The following is a 24,268-nucleotide window of genomic DNA, read 5'->3' as shown; positions in this document are numbered from 1 at the left end:
AAAAATGCAACAATAAATTAGTAACTCTAACCTTTAAACAAATAATTTTCTGCAACTTTAGTACAAACAATAGACACGACCTAGAAACCACCCTAATGGACAAATCTTTTTCTTTATACACAAAGTACCCACTTCCACCTAAAATGAAAGAAACACATTTTAAAATAATATCTAAAATTTACCCCATTGGAGATTTTTTTACATTAAATATACAAATTTCAATCTGAAACTGAAATGTTAGAACATCTCTTTGACAGTTGCAACCAGATAAAAATATTTTGGAATGATATTCACAATTGGTCGTCACTCAAAGTTTTAAATATTCCCTTTTTTTTACTTACCTGATGTTTTTTTCTATATGGAAAATCTGGACCTGGGAATTTCTGATGTCATCAATGTTGTTATTGTTTTATGCAAACATTTCATTCATTTATTTAAATGGAAAAATACATGCCCTTTGTTTAGTAGTTTTTTAAATTATTTTTCTATTATTATAAGTGTCTTAAATGCATTCCAAACAAAAACAAGAAAATCATTTTTATTTTATTGTTATTTTGAATTATTTTTTGCCTTGCCTTTTGCCTTTTTTTTGTTAATTTTGTTTTGTTTTTTCTTTATTTATAACGTTAGTTCACCCTAACTTGGTCTGTATATGAGCATTTATAAAAAAAAAACAAAGACAAAGGCACACACAGGGCTTATTACTATTATTGATTTTTGGTCTTATATGTGAAACAATTGTTTCTTTATTGTGCAAGTGAATGTGAATTTCTGTAAATTTAAAAATGTGCAATAAAGTTCATTGAAAATAAAGAAAAAAATAAAAAAAGTAGTCCCTTACTCCGACTGACACTCCAACACAGTAGATGGCAGCATTGCTCCTTGTCATTGGTGCCTCCCGCCATTTAAAGTACAAGAAAAAGAAGTTCTGCTTCAAAAACTGAAGCAGACGAAGAAGAAGACGTGGACATCATTGTGTTGAGCGGGCAGAGGAAAACAAGAGTAAACTTATTATTTATTTTAGCTTTCGTTTGAATAACATCTGTATTTATATAAAAAAAATAAGTGTCGTTGCTCGTAATGTGTTTCGTAATAGCTTTATTTGCAAATTAGAGCCTTTTTCTTTTATTTGTCGGAACAGTTGTAGTTACATGAACCTGACGACCTTAACTTGTTTTGTCATTGGAAAATTCCCTGATTTACTGTTAGATGTTATGTTGCCTCTGGACATTTGTGCCATTGTTGTGGAATAAGGCAAGACGACAAACATTTAAATCTCTTTACATTTTAGCGTACACGTATGGCTAAAAAGTACTACAAAGTGAGTACTATAAGTGATTTAAAATGAGTGCCTACTAGCTTAGTAGCTTAGATGCAGAAACTTAAGATGTTATTCGTTAAACTGTATTTCCTTTAACTTCTCATTTGGTTTCCGGTCTGTCTGTGTCCTCTGCAGACCTTTCTCTGTCATCATATTCGGAATGTTGTCGGCGACCATGTTGGCCAGAACAGCGCTAAGCAGAGGCATTACTGCCCAGCACCTCTGTAAAAACGTGACCCTGTATATGAGTGAACTAACAGCTACGGGTTCCGGAAGTCCGATCACCAAACCACTAATGCTGATGTTGCCGTGGTTGGGTTCACGTCCACAAGCCGTGGATAAGTATTGTGAGATTTACTTTCGCACCGGCTTCGACGTCATCGTGGTGGAGAGTGAGGTAAAGACTTCTTTAAAAAAAATAATAATAACTTTATTTAAACTTCATATTATTAAAACATGCAATAAAAATCACAGAGGTCAGTGAAATTAAGCAGGAGATGTTAAAATCTTCTGCAACAACTGCAGTGGAATGGAATAAAATTATGTAAATTGCATTTTTTTTATTTATTTAGGTTTCTGATCTTGAATTGAATACCTACATTTATTTACAAATTGCTCTTTTAATTTTTTTTTACTAGGTAAAGGATTTCCTGTGGCCTCGATGGGGACTAGACCGTGGGAAAACATTGCTGGATTTGCTTCTGAGTGATCGCTTTATGTCCCGGCCTCTGCTTGTCCACGCTTTCTCAATTGGCGGCTACACATTTGCCCAACTGCTTGTTCATATGTCGCACGACCAAGAGAAATACCAGGAATTTGCCAGTAGGATCAAAGGTCAAGTTTATGACAGCTTGGTGGTAGGCTCATTGGAGCAAATGGCCACAGGTAAGTGGGTTCAAGCATCAAGTACTGAATGGATTTTTTTTTTCTTCAATAAATTATGTATATAAAACCAGCTTTTTTTATTTTAGGTAAAAAATAATATTGGATGTCTTTGTTTTTTTCCTGTCTGTCTGTTTAGGTCTTGGTAAAACAGTTTTTCCTCGTTTTGAGACCTTGATTAAACAAATAAGCCTGCTGTACTTCACTATCTTTAAAACCCAAACGGTGGACCACTTTAACTCCAGCATTGATGTTTTCTGGAACAATCCAGTCAGAGCCCCTGCACTAATGTTCTTTTGCGAGAATGATGTGATGAGCCATGCGCAAACGGTGGAGAAACTCATTGATTACTGGAAGAAGCATGGAATGGACGTCTCTGTAAAGAAGTGGGAGGACTCAACACATGCGGGTCACTTAAGGAGGTATCCTCAAGAATATCTGACCACCCTAAACTCCTTCCTACACTCCCTTCAAATCTCCCCTCTTAAGGCAAAGATGTAAGAAGGTTCATTTTAAATGCAGATCCAAAGCAGGGTTTAAATAAAATGTTCTCAGCATAAATAACAGTTTCACCATTTCAAGGTTAATTTAAGTCCCAGAAATCAAATTAGTCAGTTTTACACACTTACTGTGAACTTTATAAATCTACTGAAGTTATTGTTTTGACAACTTCATTGACAAATTTTCCGTTTGTTTCTTGTTTTTGGCTTTTACAAACGTTCTTATCTTAATATTTAACGTGTTAAATGTTGGCAAAAAAGTTGCAAAGCCGATGCAAATGTGAACTCAGCATTTCTAAACACAAGACAAACTGTTGTGGAGAAGAGAGATGCTTCCAGAAATGTCTTCCATTTCAATAACGGATCTCCACTGAGCTGAACAACTCCTTTAGACTCACTTGATTAAGAGATTTTATCCTGACAATCAATCAAAAGGTGACAAATCGGTCGAGACGGGATAAACTGTTGGAAGGAGTAGCTATTTGGAAATCTAAAGATGTGAAATGAATACAACCAAAATGTTGACACTTTTAACTGTTTAGAAGAAAATTAAATCAGTTTTATGTTCCGAGATTCTCTCTTCTTAGCACTCTGACACAAGTGGACGGGTGCAGTTTTTTTTTTTATTGTGGTCTCTAACATTTAGAGGACGTGTTGTTGACTGATTTTGGTCCATTTGAAACAGCCTGTTTTTAAATGTCATGAAACGATGTGGAACCAGGGAGAAATCGCTTTTGTGCATCGTCATATTGAGTTTTGTTAAAGAAATGAAGGACTGTTATCTGTAGCTGACTTACCAGTAATCATTTTAAATTCAAATTTTAATTTTCTCTGTGACTTGATGCTTTTAAATCTTCATTATGACACTACATCTCTGTACTTGAACATTTCTGTTATGGAATATTATAAATGTGGCACTTTTTTATGCTTGTAACTTGAAAATTACTAGGGAAAAAAAATGTGAAAAACTGAATGAAATTGATTTCTTTGTGTGTTTTTTCCTTGATTTATTCCATATAAACCCAATCAATGTTGAACAAGCTATAATCTGTATTACATTATCAATTATTTGTCTTTTAAAAGTCATCTGTAATACTTTTCATAATGGGTCATAAGTCCTCTAGTACCTTTCAGTTCCTTTCTTCATGACACTTGCAGAGAGAAAACATAGTTTCTGAAGTGGGAAATGAATTTCACATTTACATGAGGGGCAATATGGATTAATAAAAAGTGACTCGTTTGCCTCTATTAAAGTTAAAAAAAAAGATTTAACTTTAGTCAGTTTCAATCGGTCCATAAAAAAAATATAAGAAACTTCTTAGGGAAAATGCTGCTTAACAAACGAAAATTAACATCTAGCTTACAATGAAATGGTTGGGGAAAAACAGGCCTACATACTAAGAAATAAAAACAAAATGTAGATTTTAACGTTTTAAGATGGCCAACAATGAATTCACTGCAATCAAATTCCTATGAAAAAATAAAATTAATTAAAAATTAAGCTATTAAAATACCAACCAAAAGCCCATTACATGTTTTATTTGTGGCTTTTTTAAAACTAATGCCAAATGGTTTTATTGTAGTTTAAGGTGTAAATATGCTGAAATGAAAGAGTTGCTAACATATAAGAAATAATATTTTACGTCACTGATTTTGTAATGCCTTTTATTACTTACACAATTGTCTGCAAGTTTTATGTATTTGACACGGTCAGTTGTAGATTAGGATCAAGTGGGCATTTTAATTGAGAATGAGCTTCACTTGAAAGATCTATACAAAACCGGAGCGACATTTTCACCTCCGGAGCGGTAGGTGGCAGCACACTGGCTTTGTGGGAGAAAGCATCAACCGACAAACTTCCTGTCAATTTCAAGATGGTTTCTCCCTCATGTAAACATGCGACTTAAGTTTGTTATCGCGTGCCCTTAAAAGCGATTTTCCCCTCCCCAGACCTTCACTGAATAGCTGAGTGATTGGTCGATAAATCTTATTTACGGTTTTTAAATACAGTCGGTTACTTAGTGCTAACTTTGTGTTTCGCGGTAACCGCAGGCGAGAGGGCCATGCACACGCAAACCATCTTCGTTGGGTCTTTACCAGAATCAGCGACAAACGAGCGGCTTGAAGAAATCTTCTCAGAAATCGGTCCGGTCAAACAATGCTTCGTGGTCCGAGAAAAAGGTACTGTTGTTGTCCCAATACCATAAAACAGAACACATGACAATATGTTAAATAACGGCGAGAAATTTTAAAATAACATACAAATTAAAGCACTAGTGGTGTGAAAAACAAAGTTTTATTATTATTATTATTATTATTATTATTAATTTACTAGAAATGTGAATCTATGACATTTTTTAAACCGAGCTAATTATGCCTGTTTTTTAATTCAGGTACAGAAAAATGTCGGGGGTTCGGTTTTGTCAAGTATTCCATGGAAGATGATGCACAACGAGCCCTGAAAGAAATCAAAGACTTCGATGGGAAGAGGCTCTCTCTTTCTTTGGCAAAGAAGAAGATCGATGACAAAAAGAAAGCAGGTTTGGATGAAGAAAACAATACAATCTGTGATCTGACTTACATACTCTTGTCTAAGTTTTGTAATCATGTCTTCACTTTTGTAGTTAAAAAGACAGATCCAGCACCAAATCCTGGTGCAAAGAAAGTCCCTGGCATCAAAAAACAACAGCTGAAATCTCGACTGATTATCAGGAATCTCAGTTTTAAGGTACAGACTTATTCATGTAAAGATTTCTACAGCAAGTCGTCTGTGCCACAGAATCTCATATAACTCCTAACATTTCAGTGTTCAGAGGATGATCTTAAAGAGGTTTTTGAAAAATATGGAACAGTTTTGGAGGCCAAGATTCCCCTGAAACCCGGTGAACATGTTTTCCTTCATTTTTTTCAGTATTCCAAAAATATTACAGCTTTGTTTTAACTTTAAGAAATATTTCAATAGATGGAAAAATGCGAGGATTTGCATTTGTGCTGTTTAAAAATGTGTGTGGAGCAGCAAAGGCACTGAAGGCGATGAACCTAAAGGAGATAAAAGGTCAGAGGGTAAAACATTTGTCTTTGACATTTTTTTTTCTTTATACTTAATTTGACGCCGTTTTATCACAGGTCGACCTGTTGCAGTTGACTGGGCTGTACCTAAAGACAAATATACCGCCTCAACACAGTCATCACATCCAGGTAATGAAGACTCAGAGCAGCCCTAGAGCCAGGTCGTGGTTTTAAAAAGCTCCAATTGACAGTTTTCCAAAAGTAAATGTTAGATTTTGAAGTCTTGTGCTTCAAAACCAATATTATTTTTGCCTTTGTTAAAGCTTGGTAACAACCTTTGTTCTTCAGAGTCTAAAAAAGAAGGCCTTACATATTTTAATGCCTAATGAGTTACAAATGTAAAGGCTCTCATTTTATTAGAAAAAGTTTTGGTTTAGTTGGAACATTTGTCTTCTGCCTCTGTAGCTACTGGGAATACAAGAGTAATAAATGCGTGACTTGAGGAAAAACACATTTTACTGTTCAAAGACTTTTCTTTTGATTGAAAATTTCGCAGAGATGTTATTTCATTTTTTTTCTTAGGCAACAAGAACACAAAACAAGCAAGTGACACTTGTGATGAGGATGAAGAACAGAGCCAAGTTGTGCAGCCAGTAGAAGAGCCTAAGGTAAAGGAGGAAGATGAAAGTGAGGATGAAGATGACAGTGAGGACAATGAAAAAAGTGAAGATGAGGAGGGAAACAGTGAAGATGAGGATGACCATAGAAAAGAAGAGGAGGAAGATGACGATGACGACAATAGCAATGATGATGATGATGATGATGATGATGATGGCCTCGATTCAGCCAATGGCGATTCAGCCAGTGAGGATGCAGAAGATGATGATGATGATCAATCAGGTAAAAATATTTCATATACATGAACATAGAATGTGGTCTTTATGGAAACTAAGAAATGTATATTTTATGTGTGGATTTCATTTTTAGCTAAAAGAAAAGCTCGGAAAAAAGATCTCCCTTCTGATGTGAAAGAGGGCCGAACAGTTTTCATAAGGTTGGCCTCTTCTCCAACTTAAACCTAAATGCTCCTTTAAGTCAATAAACTTGAATCCTTTTCAGGCTAGCTGAACACACAACAGACGTTTTTTAGCGTTCACATTCTGTCGCGTCAAATCACAATGCCTCCTTCTGGTTTTTAGGAACTTGTCTTTTGATACGGATGAAGAAGGACTGGAGAGCGTTCTCCTTCAGTACGGAGAGCTAAATTACATAAAGATCCTCCTTCATCCAGACACAGAACATTCAAAAGGTCAGAAGGGAACAACTAAAAGGCTTTTCTGCTTTAAATCAAATCGCTGACCCTTACAACCTTGTATGTCACTTTTCCAGGTTGTGCATTTGCTCAGTTTAAGACCAAAGACGCTGCAGACCGATGTATAGTTGCTGCCCAGGATGAAGCAGAGGTAACGGATAAGCTTCTCTCTTTTTTTTTTTTGTTTCTCATCAACTGTTTTAGTAAAACGGATGACCTTTTCTTCGCCTGTGCTGCAGAAAGGTGGCATCCGTGTGGATGGCAGAAAGCTGTCGATTGTTGCAGCAGTGTCCAGAGAAGACGCTGTCAAGCTGAAAGTCGATAAGAAGAAAGTAGAAACGGGCAGCAGGAATCTGTACCTTGCCAGGGAGGGGCGTAAGTCCGCACATTTTAGCCTTTCATAACTCTGATAATGTCGAGAGGGGCTTTAATTTTGCAATCTTAGCATTACCCATGGAAAGCTTTTCAGTGTAAATGTTCTTCTTAACTTTCAGTGATTCGTTCTGGGACGAAGGCTGCTGAGGGGGTTTCTGAGGCAGACATGGCCAAAAGGACTCGAGTCAGTCGATCTTTATGGGAAAATTCTTTCATTTTTTTTATGCACCAGGCTTCATTCAGTCTTCTATGTTGTTTATTATTTCTAATTTGTTCTTCTTTTAAAAATAATTCAAAGACATTCTATGTTTTTTTTAAGTTTGAGGAAATGAAAAGAGCCAAGCTTCGGGACATCAGTGTGTTCGTGTCCAAAACTCGCCTGTGCATCCATAACCTGCCTAAGTCGGTGGACAATAAGAAGCTGAAAGCTCTCTGCCTTCAAGCTGTTAAAGGAGTGAAAGGAGTTCGGATCACGGAGGTAGATTGGGATGGATTCACCTAGTTTTGAGCTTTAAGCAAATATCTGTTTTTGCCTGTTTGGATTTCTTTTTGCGGTTTTCTTCTAAATCTGTTTTGAATTCTGTTGTTTTAGTGTCGAGTCATGTATGACAAGAAGCCAGAGAGGGGTCAGGTTCTAGGACAGTCCCTGGGTTACGGCTTTGTTCAGTTCCAGGAGCACGAACAAGCTCTTAGCACTCTGCGGTACCTAAATAATAACCCAGACATCTTCAGTGCACATAAGGTACGCTATCTACAAACTTAAAGTCTGTGAAATCAGTCTTTGCTGCCATTCTTTTTTATCTCCTAAAAACATACACCAACTCTAATATTTTTGTGTTTTGCTTCTTTACACAGAGACCAATTGTGGAGTTTTCTCTGGAAGATTCAAGGAAACTCAAAATAAAAGAAATCAGAAAGCAAAAACACAAGGTACGCCTTCACAGATATGTTTGCTCTGCAACTAATACGCTTTAATGGCTTTCGTTGACACTGTGGGTGATTTGACAGGATTTCTTGAAAAGTAATGCTTTTAAAGGGGGAAAGCCTCAACAGAAAACCCTTGGAGACAACGCCAGACTTCAGAAAAGTGGAAATGAAGAACCAGATCAAAAGAAAGGTAAGTCTGATTTCTTTTCAGTTGGGGAAAACCAGCTGCACTGAGAACAGGTTAAAAGTCTTGAGATCGAGGTGGGAGACACCAATGTGTCACGATTCTTCAGGACTTTCAGACCTTCAACTGACTGAGATATGCGGAAGTGGTAGATAGATGTGGTTGACAGAAGTGTTCCTTGGGATAGTAAACTGGAAGAATTTGTGCTCAAGTTGTTCTGTTACTCATGACGAGACGCAGGAAAAGGGAAGTCTGACAAAGCAGTTTGAACCAGACAACAGCACGACTGTAAAGAAACAGTAAGCTGCGTAGAAGCAGTTGCACATTTCATCACTGATGGGTTTCTTTTTTTTCTCCTTACACTGAATGCTAACCATTAAAATGTTCAGCAAGTTAGAAATGTCTCTTTTTTTCTCCTGTTTATTTTATTTCTCAGGTAATCCCGAAAAGCAGAATCAACATGGATTCTATTCAGGTTTCCAGACCAAAGCTGCGGTCGAGCATGTCGATTTGAAGAATGGAAAAAAACGAAAGAAGGTTCTACCTTTGCCATCTCACCGAGGGCCTAAGATCAGGTACTATTCCTGGTTACAGACACTCATAACTTATTGTTTCCCTAAATAAATCTTAATTGTTTTGTAGATTTTTAAGCATTAGGTTGTTGTTTTGTTTAAAGATGAAATATTAGTTTAAATTTGATCTGGACGATAAAAAAATAAACTCTGACCTTTTGCAGAATGCGTGACAAAGGAAAGCAACAAGCCCCGCCTCCTAAAAAAGCAAAGCCAGGATCTAAAAGAAGCAATCAAAGGAGGTTGATGGTTGAAAAGCCGTCACAGCTTAAAAATCCGGTTTGTATGCTTTCAAAGATTTCCATCTAATAATATCCTAACTGCCAGCCATGATCTACAAAATCAAAACAAATATTTTAAATAGGGATGGGCCGATATAATTATTTCCGACCGATTAGTTTAGATTTCCTTTAAGTTTCTTTATTAGAAATGTACAACTTTTCTTTTACTGGACAATCACACTGTACTTGACCTTTTTAACACACAGCAAAGGATCTCATAGGAATAAGTAACACTTTAAGGGTTTCATATGAATATATCTGAAAGAATTCAGACCATTTATTGAATATTTGACATAACTGATCTATTAGGAACTAAATTTATCCCTATCAAAAATAACATCTACTTGAAAACAGTTAATTAGTGACAATGACTGTAGACATAATCTTCCTACTCTATTAGGAACAAGAATACATTTAAAAAAGAGAATTTCTGAAAACAGTCAGAAGAAGATCGGTAGATTTTTAAAAATTGTCCGATACCAATACTGGCACCGATATCGACCGCGCCCATTCCTAACTTTAAACCTAAGAATTTTCACTTTCTACTGACATGTGGTCCATATTAACAAAGAAAAAGACTTCAGCTCTCAGAACTAAGATAAGAAAAAAATGTGGTTTTCATCAAAATATGACCGGATGGTAAATGTGGAATCTTGTAAAGTCACATAAAGAAAAACAAACGTTAAGCTGATTTGGGGCCCTTTATGTAGTTGGATTTATATGCAGTATCTGAAGTTTAAAATGTACTTTTGAATTCATATGTACTTGGTGTTTGTACCGTACTTTAATTGTGGACCTTTTAAATGTAAACCTTAATTCTTTATTAACAATAGATGCCACCAAAGCCCTCAAACATTTGGAGCTGTTCTGACGCTTTCAAAGAAACAACGAAAGCGTGTTCAAAAATCCTTTTTTTTTGTCTCAGCTTTTAATGGGATACGACCTGAAAGATAAATGTCTCATTTTAAATTAGGTTAGTGGCAGAATACTTCCACCATTGAATCTTCCTAAGAATGTCGGCAAGAGTAAACTGTTGGCTGTTGTAAAGGTTTCAGCTGTGTTGAGTGTGTTTGACTGAGCTGCCACAAAAAAAAAAAAAAAAAGAAAAAGAGTTCTGGTGCGGAGAAAACTGGTGTGGGGCAACCCTGTGAACTCTGTTATCTTGGAACAACTGTAGTAGATGTAGAATTATTGTCAGCTGTTTTATTATATCTGATGACACTTTCTTCTCTTCTGCAGAAAGTCCAAAATAAGAACCGGTTCAAGAAAAGAGAAGGCGACCGCTTTGAAAACCTGGTGGAGCAATACAAGAAGAAACTGTTGGGCAGCGGTAACAAGGGAGCAGCTATTAAAAGAAACAAGTGGTTTGATGGTTAAAGAAAAATGGATGCAAAGAAGATGAGAGATTTCTCATTTTGACATGTCAAAAATGTCAAATTGTACAAAATCTGAGGTTTTCGGTCACTGCAGAAAGACAATTTTCAAAGATTTAGTACCTGTGTAAAAAAAGAAGTCTCTATTCTGATGTATTTTCCAATCTCAGTTCTTTTTTTTGTTTGTTTTGAACAAATAAGTGAACTATGTAAAGAAAAAATGTGTTCTGTTCATTGCTTTTTCATAAATATCTTTTAAAGTAATGAGTTGTATTTTAGGATGATTTCCCATAATTGTAAAGATCCTTCAATCACCCTTAACCCTTTTGTTTCCAGTAATGTGATCTGATAACATGCAACCATGCCCACTCCCAAAAGAAACTCTAAATGAAGAAATAATCTCAGTTTTGTTTTTTAAGATTTGGATTCAAAATAAAAACATTTGTTCTGTTGATTTAATTTTAATCTAAATCTAATCTTAATTTCACAAATGTGGAAAGTACAGCGTTATATCAACCCTTTATTGCAAGAAGTACAAAAAAATAAATACAAAATACAAAACATTTCACACATTTTTCCTCGGCTAACTATTAATACTCAATCGGGATTGTTCCATTAATTTATTCCTGTGGGTTGTCATAGAAACTCACCAATGTTGATTTTAAGGAATTTCCTTAAAAGACAACCTTGTTCCTGACAGGCTGTAATCATTACACTATGTAATGTTAAAATGATTCTATTGCTTGTTTAGAAGCAGCAATATTTAACATTGAGAGTATAAAACAGAAAAGGTGTCTTCATAAATATGAAAATGGCAATAACATAACAGCAAAGTTACTTTGGTGCAAAATAATCCATATATACGCTTAAATACATATTCAGTCACGTGCATGTATCACAAATGTCCTTCATTGTAAGTTATATAAAAAATAATCCAGGAATTAGGGAGTAAAATGTCTTTCAACAAATTTCAAGTTGATCGGAGTTGTTTTGCAGCAGGAGGAGGAAGTGCTTTAGCCTGGTGACAGCCTGCATGCTCTCAGTGATGCTGAACCGTCTGGATGTCTGATTCTCTGCCTGAGTCGAGGGCTGTTCCCCGCAGTGCTTGTCACTCCATTCAGACATGGAGTCCATCAGTGAAGAGATGTCAACCTTGATCTTTTTGGCCTCATCAAAGTTGTCTGAAATTTGGTTAGTGCATTCATCTAAGACGGCCATTATGGAGGAAAGTCCATTCAGCTCATCAGAAGGTGGCGAGAACTTTGGGCCAATAGAAGTCTGTAAAACGTTGAAAAAAACACAAACAATCAAGAGAGAAGTTCTTTAAAAGATGCAAAACTTTTGTCTTTATCAAAAGGAAGAGCAAATTTTTACCTGTATGATGCTTTCCAGTCTTAGAGAAAGTTCTTTAGCGATGTCTATTACATTAGACTTCATCTCCTGTAGTTCCGGGTTCACGGGGGCAGCTGTAGCCACATTTAAACAATGGAATAGAAAGGCAAAAAGCACCAGAGCGCTGTCCATGGTCGCAGTTTTTCCTTTGAAATAAGGTATGTGGCGTGCAAGACTTCCTATGAGAATAAAAAAAGTGACATGATTATGCTGCAAAAACATTGGACATAAGTCAAAAAGTCTTACCCGATTGGGATATTTTTTTCTTTCTTATTAAGCAAGAAAAAATTCCCATATGTGCAGCAAAAACGGATCTTATCAAGAATTCTTATTTTAGGAAAAAAATTCTAGGCAATATCAGACATGTCTTGATAAGGTAAATTTTCTTGGAAGACAGAAATTAAGACACATTTTCATGGAACAACAGTCTTTTTTTTTACTTTCTTAAGATTCCAGTGTAAAGAGTAAACATGTCTTTCCAATTGTTTTTGCATTTTGATATTTTGTCCAAAAACAGCAGCAACATAAAAATGGGCTTGAGTTCATATCAGATTGTTGACTTTTGCAGTACGTTTGCTTCCTTCCTGTGTGTTTGACTGGAGCAGCAAATATTTGAGATGAGACACCAGCAATTTTCTGACTGTCACAGGTACAAAGATCACGGCGTTTGGCTGGCACTAATCTCTGCTCAGGTGGTGGCTGATCCCACAGGTAAACAGCACTTCATCTATACAGCTTTAGGACATCTTTAACAAATGGAACAAGAATAATATTCATAACAAAAACATTGTTTTTACACAAGCCCAAAAAACAAAGTTAGACTAAAGTATGATAAAGTGAGGATTTTGTGTCAAAGCAGAACAAATGGAGAAAAAAAGTCATGCAAAAAGATGAAGCAGAGTTGACCTTACCTCAGTTTGAGTCTGGTTGTCTGGTGCTGTTGGGCACCATAGTGCAGGCATCTTATAGTGAGGCTGTTGACTCATCTCTTACTCACCTCTGTCTGACAACCCCAGTCACTCCCCTTCCATCCTGAGAACTTACCTACTTCATGTTCCTGGATATCCCGGTTAGGTTGTAGGGGGCAGGAGGGAAAAAAAAAGTATACGTTTTCCAAAAGTACTACGTATAAAAGAACTGTGGGGGGAAGAAAAAAAAAAAACATTGTCCTCTGATCACTGCCCTTTACATTAGCAGTTTTCAACCTTTTTTTTCAGCCAAATTACATTTTTCTAGGTAAAAAAAGATATGGCACAAAAAACCATCTGAAAATGTAAAAAAGACAAAAAAAACAGAATTTCTGTAGTCTGATCTAACAACCTACAATCATTCTGATCATACAGTGTTTAATAAGAACCAAATAACATGTATGATCTTTTATATTTCTACCCAGTGTCTTTTCACCTTGACGAACAGAGCTGATATCCTGGCAATGGTAAATGTTTTTTAGACCAGTTATGTAAAATTATATATTTTTGCCACACTAGTTAAAAAAACAAACAAACTGCTAGATATGTAATATTCTAGGGAATAATACAGAACAACAATGACAAGGAAGTTTTTGATTGTTTAGGAATACTTATGTTGTTTATTTCTTTTTTTTTTTTATAATTTGTCATTTGGTTTATGAGTCCAGATTGCAAGATTTAGGAAAAGGCTTGTGTGCAAACAACATAACTTTTACTTTAAAAATGACTCAGATGAGAAGCTAAAGGTTTTTGAGAATACAGTCTCCTGTATCAGCATCTTTCAATAGAACCAGAGAATTCACTCTTTTTTTCACTTTTCCTCTCAAACAACGGCTTCAAAAGTTTTATGCTCTAGACTCAATTGATTTTTTTTAAACTGAAGGTTGCCTTTCTACTTTTGAGAAATGAAACATCAACTGTACAGTAGATATTAGTGCTTGTCTGAGCAAGAAAAAGGAAATCATTTTGACAATCTTTAACTGTGGCAAAGAAATGGAAAAAATACGGTAAAGCAGTTTCTAGTTTTCAGAAGAACTGTTCTGTTTAAAGGCAGATGGAAAGCAAAGTCAGTGAAATCAAGTAAAAAGGGGCAAAAGTTTAGACAACACAATTTTAGACAGCACTGAAAAGTTTCAGATCATATACAGTGATTAAAAAATATTTATGGAAAAATACAAATAAAAAATGGGGAGAACTTTGATATTTCTCAAAGTTGTGCAATGAAAGGTTTCCAGCAGCTTGGAAACACGTTTCCCTGATCGGTCAAGACCCTGCCAAACATCTGGAATGACTAAAGATTGTGTGTGTAAGCCTTTGCTTTGCACGTCTGTCTCTGACGTCTGTGTGTGATGTCCTAGTCTGAAGAAATGCTATTGCTAAAAACTATTTTCTTTATGAGAAAAACGAATCCTTTTATTGGATATCAGACACCCAAACACATTTAGTTATAATCTGTGTCTATCAGACTTCAAAAGGCTAAAGGAAATGTTTCTGTGCTATAGTTTTGGGATCTTAGTAATTTTGCAAGATAAAAAGCTCTTATACTAAAAAAAATACCAAAACACTGTGAAATAATTATCAATATTTGATGAGATTTTGTATCACATGATTTGTGGGAGGACATGAGTCACTGATCCGGAAGGGTCTGCTTCTTTCTTATCAAATCCTGCCCACTTAGATGTGCAACAAGACTGCACACGTCCTTTATTTACCTCCTAAAGTAAGGGAAAAGGAAAAACTGCATCAGAAGCTAATGGGGCAGAAAGATCTGATGGTAAAAAAAAGTTTTACAGATTTATCAAGTTAATTGTTGAGGTTCTACACATAAGGAATTTAGTCAAACTTAGCAGGACTTGTTTACGCTCTGTCACTCAGCAGCCATGTGTTGTTTCTCGTGTCCAGCCTGAAAACAATTATGTCAGTTTTGTGCTGCACAGCGTCACAATGATTGAAATTTTGCAGCAGTCAGGGCTTTCCCACCATTATTCACTTTCTGTTCCTGTTTTTTTAAATAATACATTTGACACGCATAAAAAATTTCCACCTTCCAGGAAGTTAGATGGAGCCCTGTCAGAATAAAGTTAAGTTAGGAAACCAAAACTTAACCAAGGTACATAAACAAAATAAACTTTGTAAACTTTATGGGATTAATTTATGCAAACACATTTATCTGTTAACTTTCATTGTTTTTTTGTTTTTTTTTTACCATTCTGAGAAGATTAAAGACATAAACCCTTTTAATACAAAATATAGTTTACAGTGCAGATTTGTCAGAATGTTTTTTACAAGAAGTTGTTGATCACATCTGATCACAATTACTGATGTTATTTCTTTTTCCATGTCCATGAGTCAGATACAGTGAAAATTGTAATGCAGGCATGCAGATGACGCCTTTTCACAGTTTTAATGAGGCCGAACTCATGTGCACCAAATGGGGGACTTTTGTCAGCCATGTCTTTATCTTGACCCGCACACTGTTACAGTTAGTGGCTTGCTTTAGTTTGTTCCGATAAAGTCTCTGATGCAGGATTCATGTAAGTGTGCATGAAAGTTTTATGTCTTTCAAGTTTGGCTCCTGTGGGACCGGATTTTTTTTTTTTTAAACTAAAGGAAAAAAGTCAGAGAGGAAATGCAACAAAGAATAAAAATATCTGCTAATATTATCTAAAAGGTCCAGGTAAAAATAAATGACACTACATTTAGTTTCAAAAACATCTAGAGAATATTTAGCTGATAAAACAAAAGCTTTTTTTTATTCATTGGTTATCAAACATTTATTCCGATTTTGTTTTTATATGTGCTCTTTTAAATTAAAACGGCACATATTTCTTTGTATGTAAAATACAGCTGATAAATTTGAAAAAACACAAATTGTTTTTTTGTGGGAGTTTTACCTACATTATTCTTTCTATTTTTATATGTCAACTTAAACATTCACAATTATTTCAAATTCAATAACATCTACTAGAATGTGTCTCTTGTGAGCTTTAGTTTTGTAATTGTATTTCTCAGTTTCTTTTGTCCAGCATAATGAGGTTCAGACTCTTTTGTGTCTCACAATACCAAAAAACAAAACAAACAAAAAAAACCACATTTGTAAATACCAGAGAATTCATGATTTATGGGATTACCGGTACTTTCATTTTTCTAATTTTTTTTTTTCTCTTTTTACCTCTTCTTTAGATGACGACGACAAAATCAACATCTGGATCTATGTATGTTATTGACTGGGAGGGAAAATTAAACATTGACGTGTTCTCCCTACCATGACAAAGGTGGATAAAGGTGGTAAGATTTCATGTAATCCATGGACACCAGTGAAGATCACAAATCATTGAAGAAAAAAGGTTCAGAGCACTGTCTAGTGGGTCTAGATGACCCAACTCCCAATGTTAAAGTGCCTAGGATAGCACAAGGGTTACATGAAAACACACATGATAAAAAATAGCTTTAAAAATCTATAAAACAACATTCTGAGATAAAATTGTAACTTTAATTCTTTAAAGGTGATACATTTAACATTTTCAAATACATTTCTTAATGAATGTGGCTCTTACACAGTTTTGGTTTACAACAAAGTTTTTTAGACCCTAAATGCACCATAGTTTTAATACTCAATTTGAAAAATCAGAAAATGGTGAAAGTGATTTTTTGTTCTTTTTCTTGGATCCAATAAACTAATATGTCTTGTCTTATTCGCTAACATGTGCTAAAATAGAAAGCACAAACACAAAAAGAAAGATTGGGAAAACCTTTAACAATACATTTTATGCTGGTGTCGTGTAATTTCTTGTTCCTGATTTAGCACCTTCCCTTACAACTGCTTTTGCAACACTTCCAAATGTGCATCACTTCCAAATTTGTGTGATATTTAGCCAGTTCTGAGTTTCATTTTTGGTAGAAAAATAATCTGTTTTTGTAAAAGAGCTTATCTTTTTACGGACTTTACAATGCACGTCAGGTTTCTTTTTTAGGTAACAAAACTCAAGCAGTTACGTTTGCTGTTAATATGAGCGGCACCTTAATTTAGTCCTTTAGTCTTTTTTTTAATTCTTCAACAAATGAGAAAAAAACATTTACATTTTTTTTAAATTCTATTTTATTTTTGGTCAGAAATGTACATAAATGGAATTCGTCTCTAACAATTTCACTTATGCATAAGTGAAGACTTACAGTTTCCAAAATCTAGATTTTTGAGGCCCGTCCTGTTGTCTGGTCCAGCTAAAGTGAAGTTGTCGGGTGGATTATGAGACATCTTTGCTTTATCAAATTCAACCTTCAGAGTACTACAACAAACATTTGGATGACAGTCTGTCACTTTTTCTGAAATTGAAGAGAAAGATCATGTCTTCATGACATCTGCAGAATAAAAGCAAGAACAACCACATCTCTCTGCCTGCGTAACAGATGTGAAAATAATGTAAAGAAAAACATTTTAGTGAAATAATGTCCATTATGTCCAACTTGTTTTTTGTAACTAAGGTTAAACAAATACAGGGACATGACAAAATAAATAATTAAACAAATACAAGAGTTTTTTTTTCTTCTCCTTAACAAAACATATAAATAAATAAAAATCACATTAAACAAAGTCAGAAGGGAAAATTCAATTTTGTTTATGAAAACTGTTGCTTCTGAGAATGGTTCAATTCTGTGTTTCGCTAAAGGAAAACGCTTCTCATGATTTCTAAACATGACGCAGCTATTAAAACCAGCGCTTTAGGGTTACTCTGGGATTCCCACTGACATATATGGATGTGGGTTTTTTTCAGTGACGAAAAACGGGAATTAGAAAACAAAAAAAGCAATAAATGCAAAACAAAGGCATGACAAATTTCTCTGGAAGTATTTCATTCAAGAATTTCTGCAATAAGCTTGTGTTGTAACCTCCGCCACTGGTCTTAAACCTGTTTGTGTTTTCCTGGGCACATAAAAGAGAAGCTCTTTCTGTTGTGAGTAAGGCATTTTTTCCTAGAACTTTTTTTTTCTTTTCTTGTTTTCTTCCTGATTTGTTAGTCGCTTTGGATAAAGCATCTGCTAAATAATCCAAATCCTATAGAGTTAGCTGGAGCAACAGGTTTATGATAAAATGTTTCTGCCAGATTGTGTTTCCTTCATCATGCGGTGATGTTGTGAACTCAAAGCAGTTTAGAACAACACATCTGTTTTTGATTGAAACTTATTTCAAGCATCTATGGACAGAACCTTTCTCTCTGCTGAGTTCCTGTGGGCTTTTGGCACAACCCGTGAGCGTTACAACATACATCTGCTACATCACACATACAGCAATGAAAACTACATGACATGAACCTCTGTTTCTTCTGTCACTCGTTTAACCCTTGTGCTATCCTATGACCCCACCTTTACATTGACGTGTTCTCCCTACCATGAAAAAGGTGGATAAAGGTGGAAAGATTTCATGTAATCCATGGACACCAGTGAAGATCACAAATCATTGAAGTAAAAAGGTTCAGCATACTGTCTAGTGGGTCTAGATGACCCAACTCCCAATGGTAAAGTGCCTAGAATAGCACAAGGGTCAAAACTACAATCTGGCAAACACAGAGGTTTCTTTATGGCAAACATGTTGCTTTTCAAATCAAGGCATTCCTCCAAATACTTCAAAATAATAAAAAACAAAGCAAAAACAAAAAGCACTCTGAAGAGAGATCTGCAGATGTGGGCCGCATGCCCAGTACGAACAGAATACAATCCACCACAAACAGAGCTGAAATGAGTTACTGGCAACATCTTGTCACCAGAAGCTTCCAGCTGCCATGAGGAGTATCCAGTCAGTGTTAGGTAGGATGTGACCTTGCTAAGGATGCAACCAATTTTCAATGTTCAGAGGAAAAACTCCTCCAAAGGAAGGCTGCCATCTTGTGGATGCATCACTTACTCCCTAAAGTTTCATTCAAACCACCTGAGCACAGAGCATAGATTTTACCTGTCATTGACACACAACGCACAACATTACTTAAACATTGTTAAAGACAACTAAGTTATTCTTTTGGCCAATTTTTTTTAAATGGAATATTACCTGATTTGTTTAAAAACAACACAGTAACACACACATTCTGTTTTGTAACTCAAAGAAACACATATAGTGCTTCACAATCGTTTCTATAGACAAAATATGAGTGCAGTGATTATTTAAATATATTTTAAAATGGTTCCCGATGAACTTATCCCTTGCAGATGCTTTTTGGGGTAAGGGCTTCCTGGATATTAACTTGACAGCAAGCCCAGACCGCAAAAAGACCTGAAAAGAACACAATCTTTGGCAGAAATGATGTCCAGAGTCATACCCAGGTGGACCAGCATCTGAAACAAAGAGTTAGGAAATGTAGTGTCAATCTTTCAGCTTTATGGAACAATCAAAAGTGACTAGAGTTTGAGTATTCAAGTAGAACAACAGTAAACAGGACTTGGTGTACTATTTGATATGCTAAACTAAATATTTTCAATTTGACCAAATATTTGATTGTTTCATTATTTTTAATCTGTTCAAAAGAAATCCTAGTTTCACCAGAGAAAATTTACAAAAGTAAAATCTTGCAAAATATTTTTTTGATCCATATTGGTCTCATCTGAGGAAAAAAACGGATAAGGGGCTAAATGACTTGACAGTAATAAATCTGCAGAAAAAAATGTCGACTTATATCTTCTTTCAAGTGCCTTTCACTTCACATTTTACGGAGTTTGCAGCTGAAGTCAGAACAGAATGTCAAATGGTTTCTTTTTAAAATGACTTTTTTTGCATTCAATAAACCAATAATACCAAGAAATGTTACATTTGATTATTTCGTAACTACAGTTTTAAATTAGTATGGAATGAAAACAGTGTAAATTAAACCTAAAACTATGCTCAAAAGTTGGGAGCAGGATTTTAGGGTTTTGTTATTATTTTTTAACTGGAAATAAATCTGAAAGGCTGGAACGGTATTGCTATAGTCAGTCACAGATAGCCTCAAACTTAGCCACATTTCTTTGGTCTAATAAAAGATCTGATTTTCTTATAAAAATGATCATAACTTCTACTGTGCCAACTCGTTCCTAAATGATGGATATCTGCCCACACCAGATGATTAAAAAAGATCATGGTGTCTGCATGCAGAGGACCTAAAACTGATAGAAATTTCTGATGTCTCATAAAATGTATTTTTCCAGGCTGAAGGTAAAAATCAATCCTTTGGGGGATTGTTTTTGGGGACGTTTTCTGGAGGGTCATGACGGAGGGTGCAGCAGCCAAAGGCGGACAGGACAAAGCACACTCCCTGAATGGGATTCACGTGAGCTGTCCGTGGTTCTGAAAGGCTCCTACAAAACCCTCCCGGTAAACGCCCTTACCCCCCCCCCCCACACCTCCTTTCCCTCCTCCCCAGTCTCTCCTCACGACATCGTGCTTGTGTTTAAGTCAAGCGTGTGACTATCTTTGGAAAACTCTGAGCTATTTGTGTCCTTTTAAAAGTGGCCAAACATCAAGTTGATTTATGCAAAAATAAAAAGAAAATCTCCTGAGGATTTTCTTACTGTGGGGTTGCACTGTCAATGTATCCTGCCTACACCCACGTCACCTGGCCAGAAACCTATACTTACACCCCATGACAAATAAACTACCATTTCTGCTACCACACACACACACACACACACCTACACACACACACACGAATGAGGAATAGAACACTTCACACATCATATAAACGTGCACTCCTGACAGACACAATTCGGAGTTTTTGGGTATGATTAAATTACTACTTCCATGCGTTTTTGGTTGCGCGCGTCTGAGCAACCATGACGCGCGCAATCTTGATCTACAATTTGCGGATACTCCGCTCACAGCCAAAATACGCACCAGTAAACACGTTGAAGTCAGAATCTGGCACACGAGTAGACCGAATCCAGGAGTAAATGGCCAAAAGCTGCGTTACTGATTGTGACCTGAGATGAGGGCGAAGGTGCTCGTAGCCTCTGTGCGTCTGGATGCGAGCGCTTGGAATTGCTCGGGATTGTGTAAATTTCTTGAGAGCTGGATAGACAGACAGCCAGAAAGACAGAAAAGAAGGGAAAAAATACAAATAAAAGAGCAGATTCATTTGGAGCTGATGACAGTGAGCTTTTACGCAGAGAAAACAGCGCAGTGCTTCACACAAAAACTGCACACAGAATAAACAACTGGTGCAATGCACATCACAAGAAATTCCCTATAAATGTTTTTTTTCTTTTTCAAAAATGTTATTCCACATGGTTGTATCATGGCAGGCATCATCCCACAGATGCACCGTGGGTGAGGAGGGAAAAAAAATCATCCATACACACCTCCCTTACTATCGCAGATGCTCGAAGGGTTGGGACGAAATGATGGCACCGGGATCATATTCAGCATTTTCATTCATCTCAATTTACGATGCAATTTCAGGAAAAAAATAAGAAAGAAAGAGATTTACTTCCATTTTGTATTCCTTTCCATCCTTTCTGTGAGAAATACTGCAAAACCTCCAAATGGAAGCCACTCAATTCCTCCAGTCTGCGATTGACCCGCATTGACGTCATTGCGTCATTAGGTCTCCCCTGGAAACACGGGGCTCCCAAAAATAGCAACACATTAATTCAGCCTGCGCTGGGGTTGGCTTGGCGGGGGTGACTATTTGTATCAATCTATAACCCCTTTCTCTGAATCTAAGCAATACGGTAATACAGTCCTCCCTCTCACTGCTCCTCTCTCAAGGACGAGCAGATCACGACTCACGCTATTTTTGGAAAGAGCAAGGGAGAACGAGAGAGGTGGGAGTGATGAGAGACGCCCGCACTTCTGCTCTCCTCTCTGTTGGCTGGATAGGAAACAGAAGCAGCACTGCTGGGATAAAAATAGCAAAAGAGCGGCCAGCCAGCGGTGGAGGTGTGGGAGGAGAGGCAGGACCCCGCGCCATCCTGGCCAGCATCTCTATTACGCTCTGGTTGCTATTCCAAAAAACAAAAAAAGTATTTAGAATTTGTATTTGAATATATTGTGATCAACACATCAGCATAATTTGTTTGGAAATGTCACATGACCAACTCTGATGACTTTAAATGAAGAGTGACACAAAATCACTTTACTCTGGAGGATTTATTTCTCTATTTCCCCCACTATGTAAAATCTATTTTTAGACATTTACATGCAAAAGAAAGACTATGCCATGTATGCATTATTACAAATACATTCAAAACATTTGCTGATTCAGGTCAGTAGAAATAAAGCTTCCCATTTTTCCTTTCTGATTAAAACATTGTACAGCATTTGATCCTGATGCTTTGTTTGTCCTGAAGAACACAATTATTTTCACATGGCATAAGTAGCTACATCACTGTAAGACCAGGAGCCACTCTCAAAGTAATGGCACCATCTAGTGGTCAAGCAAGGTAAAAAACAGAGAAACATTTTTTTAAACTAATTGTGCTCAGTGTAAAGGATGAATGGATGATTTAGGGACCTTGTGACTCCCAAGCCATCATCCTTGTAATACTGAATTTGGTAAAATGATGCTTTTTAGATTTTTTGATTTGATTTGATTTATTTAAGTGTCATGCACTAATGTGCCCAGCCCACACGGGCTTATATGACACTGAAAAACAAAATACACAATGCATAAAGATACATCCCCATCATAAAAAAAAAAAATACAATAATAATAAAATCCAATTTTTTAGAACTAAAAAATGAATAATTTATATCACCATTTTAACCCCACACATCTGACCACTCTAAAGAAAAACAACAACTAAAAATTGGATGAACACTTAAAGCTGCAGATAAAATTAAAGTTATTTCTGTGACTCAGTGGCGATACTGAAAGACATTGCAGTTTTCTTCATCAACAGCAGGTGGCAAAGAAAACATTATCTGCACAACAACCTGTTGCTGAAATTTATAAAACATAAATGTGGATTATGTACAGTTTTTTTTAATCAGATATCATGTCAATTTTTTTATTATACAGACAGCTTATTTAGGTAAAGAGACTTAAAACATATTTATTTTAAAATATGTCATCCATTGTCATTGTCTAAGTAGCAGCAAACCTTTAGGTGCAATAACACAAATATGCTAAGAAAAGGATTGTTTATTGATAATAACATATTTTTACCCTAAGGTAGCTAAAATTATTCATTCATTCATTCATTTTCTATACCGTTTTGTCCCTTTTGGGGTCACGGGGCTGCTGGAGCCTATCCTGGCCACTTGTGGGCGAAGGCAAGGGACACCCTGGACAGTTCACCAGTCTGTTGCAGGGTAGAATGTCCACAATCACACATCCATTCACTCTCACACCTATGGACAATTTAGAGTTGACAATTAACCTATGAAGCATGTTTTTGGTGGGAGGAAGCTGAAGATCCTGGAGAGAACCCATGCATGCACAGGGAGAACATCCAAACTCCACACAGAGAGGGTTCCCCTATTGATGTTGTGTTTTTCATGTCTCCCAGCCAGGATTTGAACCGGTGGACTCGCACAACCCCACCAAAGGAGAAACAGTAGACATTAAGTTTATTACAGCCCTCATTGAAACCAAAATTGCCCATCTTAGTGATTCATTCCAGGGGTTTGCATTTTAAATGCATCACTTTGCATGCATATGGTTCAAATATACCCCAGTGGGGTACCTTGGGAGTCATCAGTGAAATCGCCTTGGGAGAAAATAACAGCCACAATTTCTATCTGGAGTCTCAGAAATTAAGAGCAGACGCTGGCATCCATTACAGCCCCTGACAGTAAGCAGTTTAGCTCAGTCTGCTGTAAATCACTGACACAGAGACAAATGCTCTGCACTTGCGTTATGTGTGGTTTTATCTCCACGTATTCCTGATTTATCAGCTATAACTTTCTGGCAAGGAATAATAGCCCCATGGATTCACCTGGTGGAGTGCTCCTGCGCTAAACAGTTTATAATTTGATCCAACAGTGTAAAGAAGGCTCTGATGTTTTGTGCTGCATCATGTACAGTACTGCTATGGGTAAAAATATAAGCAGCCTTGTAAATCTGACAGTAAATTGTTTCAAATGCAAAAGTTTTGGTAAGACATTGACAAAAGCAGTAGGTGTTTACTGGTTTTGTTTATCCTAGAACAGCAACAAAAAAAGAAGCAGAAAAGCAAACCCTGAAAGAAAACTCTTTAACAGAATTATGG

General features: G+C 36.3%; 3 protein-coding genes across 5 annotated transcripts; 2 read left to right on the top strand and 1 right to left on the bottom strand.

Moving 5' to 3' along the window:
• Positions 1-851: 851 nt before the first annotated feature.
• Positions 852-3,750, top strand: si:dkey-5i3.5 (transmembrane protein 53). 3 transcript variants are annotated; one of them, XM_004069678.5, is made up of 4 exons: positions 852-1,002; positions 1,457-1,718; positions 1,960-2,206; positions 2,343-3,750. In XM_004069678.5, the coding sequence occupies exons 2-4, from the start codon at positions 1,482-1,484 to the stop codon at positions 2,702-2,704; spliced, it is 846 nt and encodes a 281-aa protein (XP_004069726.2). In that variant the 5' UTR covers positions 852-1,002; positions 1,457-1,481; the 3' UTR covers positions 2,705-3,750. The 3 variants fall into 3 exon arrangements, with proteins under 3 accessions (XP_004069726.2, XP_011474511.1, XP_078805500.1); XM_011476209.4 differs by having other exon boundaries at positions 958-1,321; XM_078949374.1 differs by lacking the exon at positions 852-1,002 and adding an exon at positions 1,025-1,254.
• Positions 3,751-4,503: 753 nt separating this feature from the next.
• On the top strand, positions 4,504-11,195 carry rbm28 (RNA binding motif protein 28). The gene is made up of 19 exons (XM_023955911.2): positions 4,504-4,884; positions 5,097-5,243; positions 5,328-5,431; positions 5,510-5,585; positions 5,666-5,758; positions 5,830-5,901; positions 6,295-6,612; positions 6,700-6,766; positions 6,912-7,021; positions 7,102-7,175; positions 7,264-7,399; positions 7,519-7,583; positions 7,719-7,877; positions 7,992-8,141; positions 8,255-8,329; positions 8,408-8,516; positions 8,947-9,085; positions 9,247-9,361; positions 10,603-11,195. Exons 1-19 carry the CDS (start codon positions 4,767-4,769, stop codon positions 10,738-10,740), a joined length of 2,265 nt encoding a protein of 754 aa, XP_023811679.1. The 5' UTR covers positions 4,504-4,766; the 3' UTR covers positions 10,741-11,195.
• Positions 11,196-11,240: 45 nt separating this feature from the next.
• Positions 11,241-13,133, bottom strand: lepa (leptin). The gene is given in 3 exon segments (NM_001104720.3): positions 11,241-12,014; positions 12,111-12,307; positions 13,040-13,133. Coding segments are annotated over 2 exon segments (468 nt in total). The 5' UTR covers positions 12,261-12,307; positions 13,040-13,133; the 3' UTR covers positions 11,241-11,696.
• Positions 13,134-24,268: the final 11,135 nt, after the last annotated feature.

The sequence above is a fragment of the Oryzias latipes genome, chromosome 6, assembly GCF_053564925.1.
Source record: "Oryzias latipes strain Hd-rR chromosome 6, Olatipes_Hd-rR_3.1".
In the NCBI taxonomy this organism is placed as follows: Eukaryota; Metazoa; Chordata; class Actinopteri; order Beloniformes; family Adrianichthyidae; genus Oryzias; species Oryzias latipes.
This window is presented reverse-complemented; position numbering and strand designations above follow the sequence as displayed.